A 15,451-nucleotide genomic window follows, 5' to 3' on the forward strand; every position below is an offset into this window, starting at 1 on the left:
GGTTCTCCTAGATACTTGTGGCAGTGATTTATAAGAATGTCAAGAAAGCTGTCTTATTTTGTTTAGATAACAAGTTCACTTTTAAATGAGTTAACATTTTTTAACAAGTTCATAATTTGTCTAAATTTTATGTATTTGTTATAGATGTTGATGTTAGTGAAGATTCGCCTCCTCCCCTACCTGAAAGAACTCCTGAGTCTTTTGTATTGGCCAGTGAACATAGTGAGTATATCTTCTGATTTTACATATTTCATGCTTTAATAATAAGCTCTGAAAAACATGGCTGATGTCAGTCTGTTGCTGTTGAGCTACACAATTAAATTCGAAAACAGGTTTGAATTTATACTGACAACTGTTTTTAATTCCTTGTATGAAAAATACTTATAATGGTATTTTTTATTTGCTAAGACTGCTAATAAAATGGCTGCATTTATATCAAACACTATAATCCAGTTAAATGCAACTATAACTGTATACAGTTTATTGTCTTTTCATTCATTAAAAATGGCACTTACTTATGAAAAGACATTAACTGCTTCACTTGGTACCAGTTTAGGTAAGTAAACATCTAAATTCTGTTGTAGGCAGGCATCACTCAGTTGATGTTAACTGAGGACCCTTAAGGCCACAAGAGTGTCAGTGAGGGAGAATGTGATATTTCAGCGTATTGATAATATATTCCTCCTCCTTCCCATCCTGAAAAAGAGTATAGAAACAGCTTTAATATATTTACGGTGTCTTGTGCTCAGTGGAGGCGCACGCTACTAGTCTTATCTGAGCTGCATTTTACAAATATTTTATTCATTTTAACTGATTTTAAGAATGTTCAAAACAGTGAAGCCGTATACTCCACTAATATTAAATAAATAAGTCTATGTGTGTCACAGCTGTAGATTACAATGCACTTGTAATAAACTCTGATAACTCAATTCTTTAAATTTTAAGGAAGAAAGCAAAGCTTAAAGGGATATTCTTCAATTAATAGAAGCTAGAAATTTTTTAGTGGAAGTGATAGTTTCTAAAAATCTACAGTATCTGTTTTTGTATATTACCTTAAAGCAAGAAATTTTCATAATTAAAGATGTTAATTTTAATTGTAAGATTTCATTTTTCTCAGATACACCTGTAAGATCTGAGTGGAGTGAACTTCAAAATCAGGAGCAGTGTGAACAAAGAAAACCTGAAGTGAGTCCTTTTGGGATTGGAACAGCTATAGCTCAATATTTTTGTTCTTTTGTTTTATTAATTTATCTTACAGTTGTTTGTTATAATAACTTACCTTAAGACTATTAAATATAATTTTTGATAATTATTTCTTACGTAGTGATTTCAGATAAAAAGTGTATAAAATGTGAGATCTAAAATTTTTTTAAAGAGCATTATGATCTGCATATGACCATCACTTCAGAGTATTATTTTCCCAAGCTGCTTTTGAAATTTGTAAATTATGCCTTGTTTCAAATCATTTTGGAGGTATGAATAGAACAGGAGTTACTATTTTCAGGGTCCCAGTACTTTCCTAGATTTTGTTCTTTCCATTATACAACCAGGTATATTGTCTCTCCCTTTGGTTTTTCTGGTCACATCAGACTTCCTTTCACATTCAGGAAATGTTTTGGTAGCTAAATATTTTAGCCACTGGAAATGCTATTTTTCATCAACATTAATATTTTTCATATTTCTCTCATATTTGAATATCTGAAATCGGGGTATATCTTAAAATTGATTAAACAAGCATTGTGATATACTTTAATTGGTAGATAAAGTATTGGTAACCTAATAATGATGCTGTGTCTTACAATCAGTGATATCATAATTTGATGAATACAGTAGAGGGCTGGCAAAATGCAGTTGTTGTATGTTCTCTTATGTAGTAACTTCTGCATTTTCAGTTTTCATCCAGAAGGAAAAGGAATTCCCTTATCCTTTTACTCCCAGTATAAAACACCACAACATTAAACATTTTTAACCCTAATTGAAAACCCCATTGTTTTCTTTTCTATAATTTGTACATGAAAGGGATGTACTGTAATAGCTATTGAATGTCTTCCTTATAGGGCTTGATAACCTCTGGAAGTGAAACATGTGGTAAGTTGGACTGTGTTCCTTTTTGCTATAGATTATATAGATTAATTTCCATAAAATAGCATGTCTCATGGTGTATGCTATTTATTTGTGAAATTTATTTCAGTATGTGGAAATATGTAGGACAGCTCTTCTAGAACCTGCATTATGTAGTATAATTCTTTTAAATTCGTTATTATACCAGATATAATTATTGATCAGGAGGATAACAGCATTTATTATCAGTAGTTAACAGGCTGATGGGAAGGAAATTATTTTAAAAATATTTTCCTGTATTTTATTTCTGTTGTTTATAAAAACACTTAGAATCTAGATCTGACAATGATTTGAATAAATGTGCCAAATTAACCTAGATGATTGAATTGGGGGCCTAAAGATCAATTGTTTTGGAAATCTTCCTTTTAGGACTTTTACATTTGTGAAGGCTAGTAAGACTATGTTAGCTCAATGCAGTGTTATAATGCCAAGTTAGAAAATTTTTCTACTACTTTACTTTTATGATCATAGTAAAATAGGTCAAGTTATTGTTAATTCTTATAAATCAGTAACTATGTAAGCAGCTCATCAAACATCCTAGCTTATGCGGTTCCCTCAATGTATCTATCACCTCTGCCCTTACCCTCCATTCTGCTTCAGCTGCTCTCTTCCTGGATCTTTGCCTAATGGGGCTCCATTCCATCTCATAAACTCTTTATTATTCTCTGTTTACTTTTCTGCAGCAACATATTATAAGGAAAAGAGCAGAAGCTTTAGCGTCAAGCCCACCTGGATTGGAGTCCCATTTTTGCCATTTTACTTACTATTTGGGTTTGGGCAAGTTACCTCATCTTTCTAGGCTTCAGTTTTCTTCTCTGTTAAATGCAGATAATGGTAGTAACCTACCCTAGAGGATTGTTGCGAAGATTTAATTAAATTAAATCATACATGGAGAGTATTAGACAGTGCCCGGCACATGGTAGGCACTGAAATGGTAGCAATGCAGTTATTATTATCTAGGTTATATGACTACTGCTGCTATGGCTAGATCCCTGGGTCTTTTATTTTCTTAGTATCTGTTAACTCCTTTCTGGTTTCTCTTCCTTCTCTATTCAATCTAGATTCCATCACTCTAGTCACACTCACAGTTAACCTTAACTTTCTTGCCCCTAATTCCCATACCATTTTGCTTTATCCCTCAGGATTACTGAATACTGCTGAGGAACTTGGCTGTTTTACAGGTTGAGCATACAGTTCTAGGACTGATCCACAGTTGAGCCCTCAGCGTTGCTTGGTTATCTAACATGCTCTACTTTATACCCTTTTTATTTCCCCTGAATTTTCCAAATCTTTATTTTCTTCATGAATCCCACTAACTCTTACTCAGTAGTAGACCCTTTACTTCATTGAGAAAATTGAGGCTTTTAGCCTAACTCATCATTTCCTTATAGAAGCCAACCCTGAATCTCGGCCACTAGTTTCGTCTACATGCCTCTCCTTTCTGTCCTCGTTTATTATAAACCTTATCACACTACTATAAGTAATGTACTTGTCTGTCTCTCCTACTAGACCAGAGGTTAGCAAACTGTATCGCACAGGCCTAATCCTGCCCTTGAGCTGAATGAATTCTTTTTACATTTTAAAGAGTTGTTTAAAAATAAAAACAAAGAAACAAAAATCAATGAAGAATGTGCGACAGAGACCGTATGTGGCTTGCAAAGCCTAAAATATTCTCTAGCCCTTTATAGAAAACGTTTGCCGACCCTTGTCTAGACTATAAGCACCTGAGGACAAGGATTGTCTGTTATTTGACTTGTATTCCAAGTTTCCAGAAAAGTTCCTTACAGGGGGTGTAGGGGACGTGATGAAGGTGGTGAAAGAATGCCTGAATCATAGTAGTTGATTTCTTTTGTTACTAATCATATGCATTGGCAGTTAAATAAGTAAACTAACTAAAATTTAAGCAATGCTAAATCTTAAAAGAAAAGAATTACTACTTTTAAGCACAAATATTAAGTCCATTAATAAGCTATGAACTTGTTTGCCATTGATTTCCATATAAAGGCATTTCAGTTGCAGTTAAAGTAGGAGCATAAGGAGAATCGTCACAGCAGAAGTACTCGCTGCAGGTTTCTACGTGCCTGCAAGAACACCTAATGTAATTTCCTGTGTTCATTACCCTTGCATTTATATTTATCTGGGCCTCTAAAATTATTATGCCCAAGAAAAAACTTGCTCTTTTAACTTAACTGCCCACATTAAAACAATTGGAGGATTCTTCTACCTATGATGCTACACATGATTATGACTAACAATGGCTTTGGTTTGCATTTTAGACCATCCAGCACGAGGTATTCATACAGAGACTTGTACAGAATGTCCAACTACTTTCAGTAACAAGAAAGATCAAATATCAGAAAGTCCAACAGAAGCCACAGAGATTGGTAATTTGTTTATTAGATGATTTTAAAACTGTAATTGTGTAGTTAATGCTGGCAAGAATGAAAAAAAGTTATTTGGCATCATTCCAGAATTTCCTTAAGGCACAGTTTATCTTTGTGCTATGATTTATTCAGGTCCTTAAATGGCACTTGCCAAGAATAAAACATGTACCATCAAAGTTGCTTGGAATTAATTATGAAACAAATGAACTAATTTATTCTGTTTCATACTGAGGTTATAAACTAAAATATAAAAAACTGCAGTATGTAAACAAATCTTTCTTTTGAGTTGGAAAGACTAAAATATCTTAGCTGTTTTTCTTACATTTTGATAGAATTGATTTTATTTTTATAAAAGAAGCAATTATTTTCAACTACCCAGAACAAATTGAGTTGGTTTGTGTTTGTAGAGATTTGTTTAGTTTTAAGTTCTAAATTTCCCTATGGAAATTTATTTGTTCCATAAAATAAGAATGTCTACAGACATGAGCTTAATAATATTTCTGAACACTAGAGAATTATTGTGGTATTTTGATTATAGGTTTTGGTAATCGCTGTGGAAAACCCAAAGGACCAAGAGATCCACCTTCAGAATGGACATGATTCAGGGAACTAAAAGACACTTTAAATTATACTGGAAAATTCAAGTGCCACTGAAAGCCAGATTTATAGTATTCCATCTTAAAAATGTGGGACTAACAGCAGTGTAGATTGTTACCTTAGTGTTTTTTGCTGGGACCATCTACCTGCCTTATATTACACTTAGGAAAAAGTATTACATACGGTTTATTTTGTAACTTCAAGTATTATTGCCTTAATGTCTCTTAACCCTGTTACACGCTGCTTGTAGACATGTTAATATAGTAATACTTTTATGATAAATTGAGTTTAAGGACTACTCTTTTGCTAATGTTTTATCATGTATGCATTATTTTGTATATGTACAGGGCAAGTAGGTATATAATTTGATAAAGTTACAGTCATAAAATATTATTAACAGAAGATGTAAGAAATTTCTGCATGGTCTAAATCTTTGTGTACCTTATTTGTAAATTATTTGCCCTGAAGTTTTAGAAAATAGTTTCAGAATTTTAAAATTGCTGGATTCATGCAGCCAGCATTACAGGTTATCAGAGATCAAAGATTGTAATAATAATACATTTTGTAAATTGTAAGCAAAAAGTTATTTTTATATTATAAACTGTCTAATTGTCCATCCTAATTGTCCTTGTTTTCATTTAGTCATGGAGATTCAGTAAGTGCCTTGGAACAATATTGAATTCTCTTAGCTCGTGTGTGTTACTTTAATATTTGAACTCAACTGGGATTAGAAGACTATCAAAATATATGTATGTTTCAGGATATTTGACCTGCCATTAAAAAGACAAAAACAATTTTACAGTGTCTACTTGTTTTGGTTTTTCATTCCTCTTTTGTGGGAAATTAGACTTAATATCCACCTTCCTCCCAGCTCAGTCTTATCTTTAAGTCATGAGTGTGAATGGGGTTTAATTTCTTAATTACAGAATAGGGAGCACCTTCTGCAGAAACATGGCTTTGCAGTTCTAAATACTTATCCTGGAGTCAGCCCTAGGCATCCTTCTTAGCCTTCTCATTGTTGCCTACTGGGATGCCAGGAAAACACCAAACAAAGGTGCAGTTGGGAAAAGGGAACTGATTTCTTCCCATCCTGCACTGGAGCAGAGGCCCTTTCCGTAAGTACCAAGTTTGAATTTTGACATCATGGATCAAAGCTGATAGACATCTGTATTTTCCCTCTGCATATAAAAGAGGGAAGAAATTATGAGACTAAGGTGAGATAAAGTAATCGTATATGAATAGAAAGAGGATTGTTGTGGAAGAGAAAATAATACTATGATTTCATGTTGGAAAATTTATAAAGCCTAGTGGTCTTAGAATTTCACATTTTTCTCATATATTTGTTCAAAAAATGTAAATATAGTGGACCCTTGACCATCATAAGACACAAACACCTCTACAGCATATCATTTTCTTAATAAAATTTAAACTGAAATAAAGTATAACTGAAAAAAAAATTAGTCTCCATACACTTTATGATTTGTATAATATGGCACTAAAGTCATTTGTAAAGATTTTTTTCTTGAGAAGGAGTTGCTTTGGAACTCCTTCATTGAAGTATACATGTATTCAGAAGGGTGCAAAAAAGCATATTAACCACCACAAAGTATACACTCCTCTGAGTGTGACCACCCTTAGGTCAAGCAGTAGAACAGGACCAGCCACTGAGAAGCTTCCCCTTGGGCTTCTAAGATCTGTTCATTATTATATGTGTAGCAGTTGCTTGTTCATTTTTCATTGCTAGAGTTTTTGCATTTTATGAATATACCACAGTTTGTTCATTCTGCTACTAATAGACATTTGGATTGTATTTGGCTTGGGAAAATTACAAATTTTGTTGCTACAAACATTTTAAAATGTGTTTTGGTATACTTATATATATATATGAATCTGTTGGGTATATATCCAGGAGTGCAGTTTTTGGATTACAGAGTATGCACATATATATTCAGCTTTGTAGATATTGCCAAACAATTTTCCAAAGTGGTGGTTCTGATTGTTAACATATTTCCCTCCCGACTAATGAGGTTGAGCACATTCTCATGTGCTTATGACCATGTGGATATTCGTTTTTGTGAAGGACCTGTTCAAGTCTCAAGCAGATACTGTTTGGCAGTATCTACTAAAGCTGAGTATGCAGATATCCTATCATCTGGCAACTTTGCACCTGTTTTTCTATTTAGTTGTTTGTCTTTTTCTTATTGATTTGTTGGAATTATTTATATATTCCAAGTGGGTTTGCCTGTGCTTTGCCTTTTCACTCTACTAATGGTGCTTTTTTGTTTGTTTGTTTTAATTGAATTTAATTAAATCCAATTTATCAATCTTTTATAATCACTCCTTTTTGGTGTCCTCTTTAGAAATCTTTGCCCACCCCACGATCATAAAGATACTCTTATTTTTCTAGAAGCTTTATTTTTTATTTATATTTTTATGTTTTTATCTAAAGCTACAGAATTAAATTTTTTGTATAGAGTGTGAGGTAGATTTCTTTTTCCTTTTATGAATAACCAGTTAATGTCCCTCCTCTATTAAATATATAGTCTCGTCATATGTTATATATTCATTGATCTGAGTCAATTACTAGATTTTTTTTCTATTCCATTGCCTATCTTTATAATATTTTAAATTCTGCCTTTTTCCACCTTTAGCTTTCTCCCAGTGATTTTTATATTGCCTAGAACACTCAATAAAGTTACTCATTTTTATTTTTCTATATAAAGCATATAATAAGGTCATTTGTATCTGAGATAAACCACTAGCAAATTTATCCTGCCACTTTATCCAAATCCTCTCCCTTACAGCTAATGCTACAAAGACCTGTAATCTTTCCTTTTCCATCCTAACACTATCAGTTACCTTTCTTTTGGAAGCAAATTTTCACAAATAGTATTTTTTACTCTAGTATTTTTCACTTTATGGACATTTTCTCCTAATATTGGTAAACAGAGCAGTAAAGCCATAGTCATATGTCAGTGCTGAGCTAGGCTCAGTCATTAGCTAAGTGACTTCCTGTCAGGTAACAGCCTCGTAGGACATGTGGTTAAGTTTTTACCTGAGCAAATTTACATAACTATGTCCTAAACCCCTGTGGTCATTTCAAATAGCTGAAACTATGAAATTCTTTTTTTTTTATTTTATTGTTTAAAACATTTTTAATGCCATTGCCTGTGTCAGTTTTTAACTGAAGTATAATTGACTTACAATATTATATTAATTTCAGGTGTACAACATAGTGATCCAATATTTTTATACATTACAAAATTATCACCACAATAAGTCTAGTTACCATCTGTAATCATACAAAGTTACTACAATATTAATGAACGGTATTCCCTGTGCTGTACATGACATCCCTGTGACTCATTTATAACTGGAAGTGTGTACCTCTTAATCTCCACCGATTTCACTCATCCCCCCACCCCCTTTCCCTCTGGCAACCACCAGCTTGTTCTATCTATGAATCTGTTTCTGTTCTGTTAGGTTTGTTTTGTTTTTTAGATTCCACATATAAGTGAAATCGTACAGGATTTGTTTTTCTCTGTCTGACTTAGCATAATACGCTCTAGTCCCATGCATGTTGTTGCAAATGGAAAATTTTCATTCTTTTTCATGGCCGAGTAATATATATTCATCGTATGTATACTCCACATCTTCTTTATCCATTTGTCTATTAATGGGCACATAGTTAAACTAAAAAGAGATGATTTTGTGCTAAATGAGAAGGGAAGCAATAAAAATAATGCAATTGGCAATCTGAAGCTTTTGAGAGAAATTCAAGTGAAGAATGACATCTTAAGTATATTTAGTCTTAAAATGTGTTCTGATTATAATATTTTTGTTGAAGTACATTTTTGGTGGTCTTGATTGCAATCTGTGAAGTCATTCTATTTTAATCCTAAATATAGAATTAAATTTAATTAAATCAGTTGTGATAGTTTTGGAAAAGTTTTTGCTGTTTTTGTTTTCTTACACAGATGTCTCCTAATTGCCTGCTTCTAGTGACGTTATTTTAGATATCAAGAGTTCACATTCACATTTAATAGCTTTCTAAATAATCAGGTGTGAATTAATTTCAGTTTTTTAATACTCTATTCTCCAATTTTAGATCTTTGTTATTACACAGCTCTTAAATGCCAGAAGCTCATATTTTCAATTCTGGCAGATGGAGAATTGCGAAAACTTTAACAAAAATTTTGGCACATATCCATTCAATATATTGTGCTAAAAGTAGCTCTAGTTTTGAATATAAGCTGTATTTTCTTAACAGATTTGCTGTAGTCTGTTTCCCCCGCTTTTTGTCTTTAAGGTGCACAAATCTTGCATGATATGCAGATGACCAGTTATATCGTGAACAATTTAATCAGTGAAAAGCAGCTATGCTTGGGTAGCTCAAGAAGATGTGTCTCAGTGTTTTAAACTACAACAAATCTGGGCTTTGTTGAGTTAGTGGGGGAAGGGAATTCCAAAGATTCCAGCCATTTTTCATGTTTTAGAGATAAGATGGCCTATGTACTATAATTGTGATTTAATGTAATAGTATTTGTGACTTAACTCTCTTGTCAGCATTTCAGCAAGAACATATTCTTTAGCTACTACAGATTTATACCCAAATAGCCAAACATTAAACAGAAAAGTAGTTCTAAATTTCTCCTTGAAACATTGTTTTCCTGACTGAAAAAAATTTTAGGATTAAGTTTATAGTAAGTACACAAATGTACAATACATCTGTGATATTTTAAAGTATTGTAGTTTTTAAATTTTAGCTTTATCAACTTATATGTAAATCTGTTAGAATATTTCCAATACTTTGTAAAACTAAAATGTGAGAAAGCATTAAATAATTTACTGTATTAAATATAAAATCTAAGTATTTAGCATTTCTCATTGTATTTCAATTAATTATACAATAACATTTTCATGCAGCTTCTATGCAAAAAATTTTAAATACCAATCTGGGCACACTACATGTAATGTGTAATCTGAAATATGTAGAGATTAGCTGAGATTAACATTAGAAAACCATTTTTATTTCTTTTTCTGACCACACTGTGGCTTGCGGCTGGCAGGATCTTAGTTCCCCGGCCAGGGACTGAACCTGGGTCTCCACAGTGAAAGCACTGAGTCCTAACCACCAGGGAATTCCCTAGAAAAACATTTTTTTAATTAAAATTATATATGTACACATTTTATTGTTTCAGAAAGGTAAAATGAAGTTTATAGGAAATTTACTATTGCCATTCAGAATAACAAAGTATTCTTGGCATCTTTTCAATCTAACGATTGAAAATGGATTGATCCATTTTAATATTATTTCATCTGTCAATATCGATTTCCATGTAACAGAAATAAAGTAAAATTTATATGTAGAAATTTTACATTTAGACTTTGCTTTCATTTGATTTCACTTGAATTTATGGCCAAAGGCTTTTGAAAGTTGGATTCTTTGACATTGATAGCTTTTAGCAGTTTCAGTGGCTGTAGAGGTGGGACAGCATGGAACTCTTCCCCATTCTGTCAGAAGGGGGCAGCAAAGCAAGCCAAGAGGAAATTTATAGGTACCAAAAAAAAAAAAGTCAGGAAAGGCACTCAAGAAAATTTAGAAAGCTATAGCCCCAAAGCTTCTTGGGGTGGCTTCACTGTTTTAGAGTGTTTGTGAAGTCCCTAATGCCTAGTGGCCCCCTTTGCAAGAGTCATTACGCAAATCTTAAGGCATGGATACACCTTCATGTAGACTCAGGCCTATCTAATAATTATTAACCTTGCTGAATGCTTACCAAGTGCCAGGCCTTCTGCTAATCTCTGAATACATTATCTTTCTTAATCTTCACGAAAACTTTGCCAGATGGACATCCCTGTTTTATGGATGAATCTGAGGAATACAGACTTTAGATAATTTAGAGTCACACAAAGTAGCAAAGCCAGAATTTAAGCCTAGCTCCTGTTACAAAATCCTTGCACTTAATTACTGACACTACTATATGCCCTACTTTTCAGAGACGCTTGGAGTGTAGGCTTTAGCAGGCAAGAAACGTATGTGCTAGTTAACTGATTAGAAAACGTGTGTGCTAGTTAACTGACTAGGTACTTAAGTCAAATGTCACTAATAGGCTTTAAAATCACACAGCTTGAAAACTGATGAAGGGAACTTCCTTGGCGGTCCAGTGGTTGGGAATCCGCACTTCCACTGCAGGGGCCGTGGGTTCAATCCCTGGTCGGGGAGTTAAGATCCCATGTGCCACATGGCATAGACAAAAAATGAGGAAAAATAAATGTTAAAGAAAACCGATGAAGGCCATCTGCATGCTTTTCCTTGGTATCTCTGTTTACTTCCTATCCTGCAGTACATTTCTAGGGCAAAAGTATGGGACAGAAGTCAGAATCTGGAATTTTACCAACTTGGTCAATTTTAATTTTATAGTTAACTTGGTAAAAGCTATTGTGGCAGGTTGGAAATCACGGCCACAATATTTTCAGCTCCTCCCATCAAGGTGGAGTTTGTTTTCTAGTATCCGGGCTGGCCTTCTGCTTTGCTTTGACCAATCAAATGCAGCAGATGTGTTTCTAGGCTGACTCTCTGTGTAGACCTTAAGAGGACAGGCTGCTTCAGTCTCTTGGGTCCTTGCTGGCATGTAAAGAACCTCAGGCTAAACCACTGAACAATGAGAGAATGATGAGGAACTATGTGAAGAGCTAATCCCAGCCAACACCACGTGGAGCAGTGTCCAGGTGGCCCTCCTAATCCCCAGAACTGTGCAAAATAACAAAGTGTTGTTTTAAAGACATTATGTTTTACTGTAACAACTACAAACATGGAGAACAGAAAATGCATAAGTCAAATCTCAAAATATTTAATGTAGATTCCACATTTTTCCTATTTACTATCACTTTTCCACGGTTCATAGGTGTATATACAGTTGGTAATGAACTGAAAATGTCAAAATGCTGTAGCTAGAAGCCAAGGAATTTCCAAAGTCTTAAATAATGCCTTATATAATTAGAAATGTACTCGTTTAATGAAACTCTGTAAGCAGCTCCTAGGGCTGGAAAAGCAGCATCTACCTGAGCTCTAAAATAAAAGGGCACACTAGCAGTCCTTTTAGCAATTATGTTCTTTAAGACTGTAATGATATACTTAAATTTGTAATGTGAAAAGTCTTAAGCCCAAGGTTGGAAGTTAGCAGAGATCTAAACAGATCTGAAATCCTTCCCTTTCCTTATATGACTCAGAATAATGTTTTGAGATTTTCTACTAGGTAGAGCTATATCCATTATTTATGTAACAAACACTCATACGTTGCTATGCCCATATACTGCTATAAGTGACTCAATGAGTAGGTACTACCTTTAATATCCATTTATAGATGAGGAAATCAGGGTACAGAGAGAAGTAAGTTGTCCAAGGTTAACAATGCAGGGGCATTTTGCTCTCTCTCGGATAAAGGGGGAGGGGAGGGAGGCAGAAGTGGAGTTAGGTGGTGGTATGTATTCAAATAACAGCTCCGTTTAAATAATTCTTCCCAGAGAAGTATCTTTGAAAGCAGGGAGGCTTTTGCATGTCGTTTGAGGTCCATGATGTGGCTCCAATCGTAAAGCTTCATCTGCCACCACTGGGCCCTGCACCGTAAACTTCAGCTATAGAAAACTCAGCCCCAAAATATACCTTGGAGGGGCTTCCCTGGTGGTGCAGTGGTTAAGAGTCCGCTTGCCAATGCAGGGGACATGGGTTCCATCCCTGGTCCGGTAAGATCCCACATGCCATGGAGCAACTAAGCCCGTGCGCCACAACTACTGAACCTGCGCTCTAGAGCCCACGAGCCACAACTACTGAGCCCACATGCCTAGAGCCCACACGCTCTGCCACGAGAAGCCACTGCAATGAGAAGCCTGCACACCACAACAAAGAGTAGCCCCTGCTCTCTTCAACTAGAGAAAGCCCGCACGTAGCCACGAAGACCCAACACAGCCAAAAATAAATAAGTAAAATATAAATAAATTTATTAAAAAAACAAATATACCTCGGAATTATTCTCCTCTGTGCTTTGCTCATCTGGTCCCACCCAATATTGACCCCCTGCATAGAACTCTCTTCAAATGTAAAAGGGGAGTTACATACCTTTCAAAGTCCACCAGTAGTGCTTTCCCCATAAAGCCTTCCTAATTCTCAGTATATTACTCTCTTGACTTCTAGAATCAATTGCTCCTTCCATCATGTTTCCTTAGGTCTAGAATTCTTTTTTTTAAAATTTATTTATTTTTGGTGAATCATTTTTAGGAAGATAAGGTAGCATTCTGATTTCATAAGCCACTTGGAATCTGGAAAAAAATAACTATATATATGCTTGAGTATTTGCTTTTAAAATTAATTTAATTAAAACCAAATGTAATGACACAATGTCGGCGCCTAGTCCACAGTGAGGGTGAAAAGAAGTTAGTTTCCTTAGGACCAAGGAGGCACCCTTGCACCTGCAGGACAACTTGCCCCATCCATAGGGAGGAATAAGCTTCCTGTTACAGCTGCAACTGCTAAGCAGCTGGCCTTGCTGTGGTTTCTCCTAGACGTTTTTCTAGATACCATGTGGCTGACAGGGCCTTGGTGCTCTGGCTGGGTGTCAGGCCTGAGCCTCTGAGGTGGGAGAGCCAAGTTCAGGACATTAGTCCACAACAGACCTCCCGGCTCCACGTAAAATCAAACAGTGAAAGCTCTCCCAGAGATCTCCATCTCAATGCTAAGACCCAGCTCCACTCAACGACCAGCAAGCTACAGTGGTGGACATCCTATGCCAAACAACTAGTAAGACAGGAACACAACCCCACCCATTAGCAGAGAGGCTGCCTAAAATCATAGTAAGGTCACAGACACCCCAAACACACCACCGGCCACAGTCCTGCCCACCAGAAAGACAAGATCCAGCCTCATTCACCAGAACACAGGCACGAGTCCCCCCACCAGGAAGCCTACACAACCCACTGAACCAACCTTAGCCACTGGGGGCAGACACCAAAAACATCAGGAACTACGAACCTGAAGCCTGAGAAAAGAAGACCCCAAACACAGTAAATGAAGCAAAATGAGGAGACAGAGAATCACACAGTAGATGAAGGAGCAAGGTAAAAACCCACCAGACCTAACAAATGAAGAGGAAATAGGCAGTCTACCTGAAAATGAATTCAGAGTAACGATAGTAAAGATGATCTAAAATCTCAGAAATAGAATGGAGAAAATACAAGAAACGTTTAACAAGGACCTAGAAGAACTAAAGAGCAAACAGTAATGAACAACACAATGTTCAGTGCAGCTCTATTTACAATAGCCAGGACATGGAAGCAACCTAAGTGTCCATCGACTGATGAATGGGTAAAGAAGATGTGGCACATACATACAATGGAATATTACGCAGCCATGGAAAGGAATTGAGTTATTTGTAGTGAGGTGGATGGACCCAGAGACTGTCATACAGAGTGAAGTAAGTCAGAAAGAGAAAAACAAATATCATATGCTAACACATATATATGGAATCTAAAGGGAAAAAACAAGGTTATGAAGAACCTAGGGGCAGGACAGGAATAAAGTCGCAGACGTAGAGAATGGACTTGAGGACACGGGGAGGGGGAAGGGTAAGCTGGGACGAAGTGAGAGAGTGGCATGGACTTATATACACTACCAAATGTAACATAGCTAGTGGGAAGCAGCCACATAGAACAGGGAGATCAGCTCTGTGCTTTGTGACCACCTAGAGGGGTGGGATAGGGAGGGTGGGAGGGAGATGCAAGAGGGAGGAGATAATGGGAATATATGTATATGTATAGCTGATTTACTTTGTTATAAAGCAGGAAAAAAGACACCACTGTAAAGCAATTATACTCTAATAAAGGTGTTAAAAATGTAATGATATCCATTTCTAAGAACATGAAAACATGATTTAAAAATCACTGTATTCTACAATGGAATATTACTCAGCCATAAAAAAGAATGAAATAATGTCATTTGCAGCAAAATGGATGAACCTAGAGATAATCATTCTAAGTGAAGCAAGTCAGACAGAGAAAGACAAATACATGACATCACTTATATGTGGAATCTAAAAAAAGGATGCAAATGAACTTATTTACAAAACAAAAATAGACTCAGACATAGAAAACAAACTTATGGTTACCAAAGGGGAAAGTGGAGAGAGGGATCATTAGGAATTTGGGATTAACCAATACACACTACTATATATAAAATAGATAAACAGCAAGGACCTACTGTATAGCACTATAGCACAAGGAACTATATTCAATATCTTGTAATAGCCTATAATGGAAAATAAGCTGAAAAAGAATATACATACATATATATATATATA

General features: G+C 35.3%; 1 protein-coding gene and 1 long non-coding RNA gene across 4 annotated transcripts in view; one reads left to right on the forward strand and one right to left on the reverse strand.

The window, feature by feature from the left end:
- The window catches only part of PTPN12 (protein tyrosine phosphatase non-receptor type 12), an 86,198-nt gene extending 80,297 nt beyond the window's left edge, over positions 1-5,901 (forward strand). For all 3 annotated transcript variants that reach the window (XM_024738079.1, XM_024738081.1, XM_024738080.1), the window contains 5 exons: positions 145-222; positions 1,118-1,185; positions 2,058-2,088; positions 4,398-4,505; positions 5,044-5,901. In XM_024738079.1, coding sequence (XP_024593847.1) covers positions 145-222; positions 1,118-1,185; positions 2,058-2,088; positions 4,398-4,505; positions 5,044-5,105 — 347 coding nt within the window. In that variant the 3' untranslated portion in view covers positions 5,106-5,901. The remainder of the gene's footprint in view (positions 1-144; positions 223-1,117; positions 1,186-2,057; positions 2,089-4,397; positions 4,506-5,043) is intronic.
- The window catches only part of LOC112395037 (uncharacterized), an 82,658-nt gene that overhangs the window by 32,555 nt on the left and 34,652 nt on the right, over positions 1-15,451 (reverse strand). The gene's annotated exons all lie outside the window — the stretch shown is intronic.

This window comes from Neophocaena asiaeorientalis, unplaced genomic scaffold (assembly GCF_003031525.2).
Source record: "Neophocaena asiaeorientalis asiaeorientalis breed wild unplaced genomic scaffold, Neophocaena_asiaeorientalis_V1.1 scaffold170, whole genome shotgun sequence".
NCBI classification, from domain to species: Eukaryota; Metazoa; Chordata; class Mammalia; order Artiodactyla; family Phocoenidae; genus Neophocaena; species Neophocaena asiaeorientalis.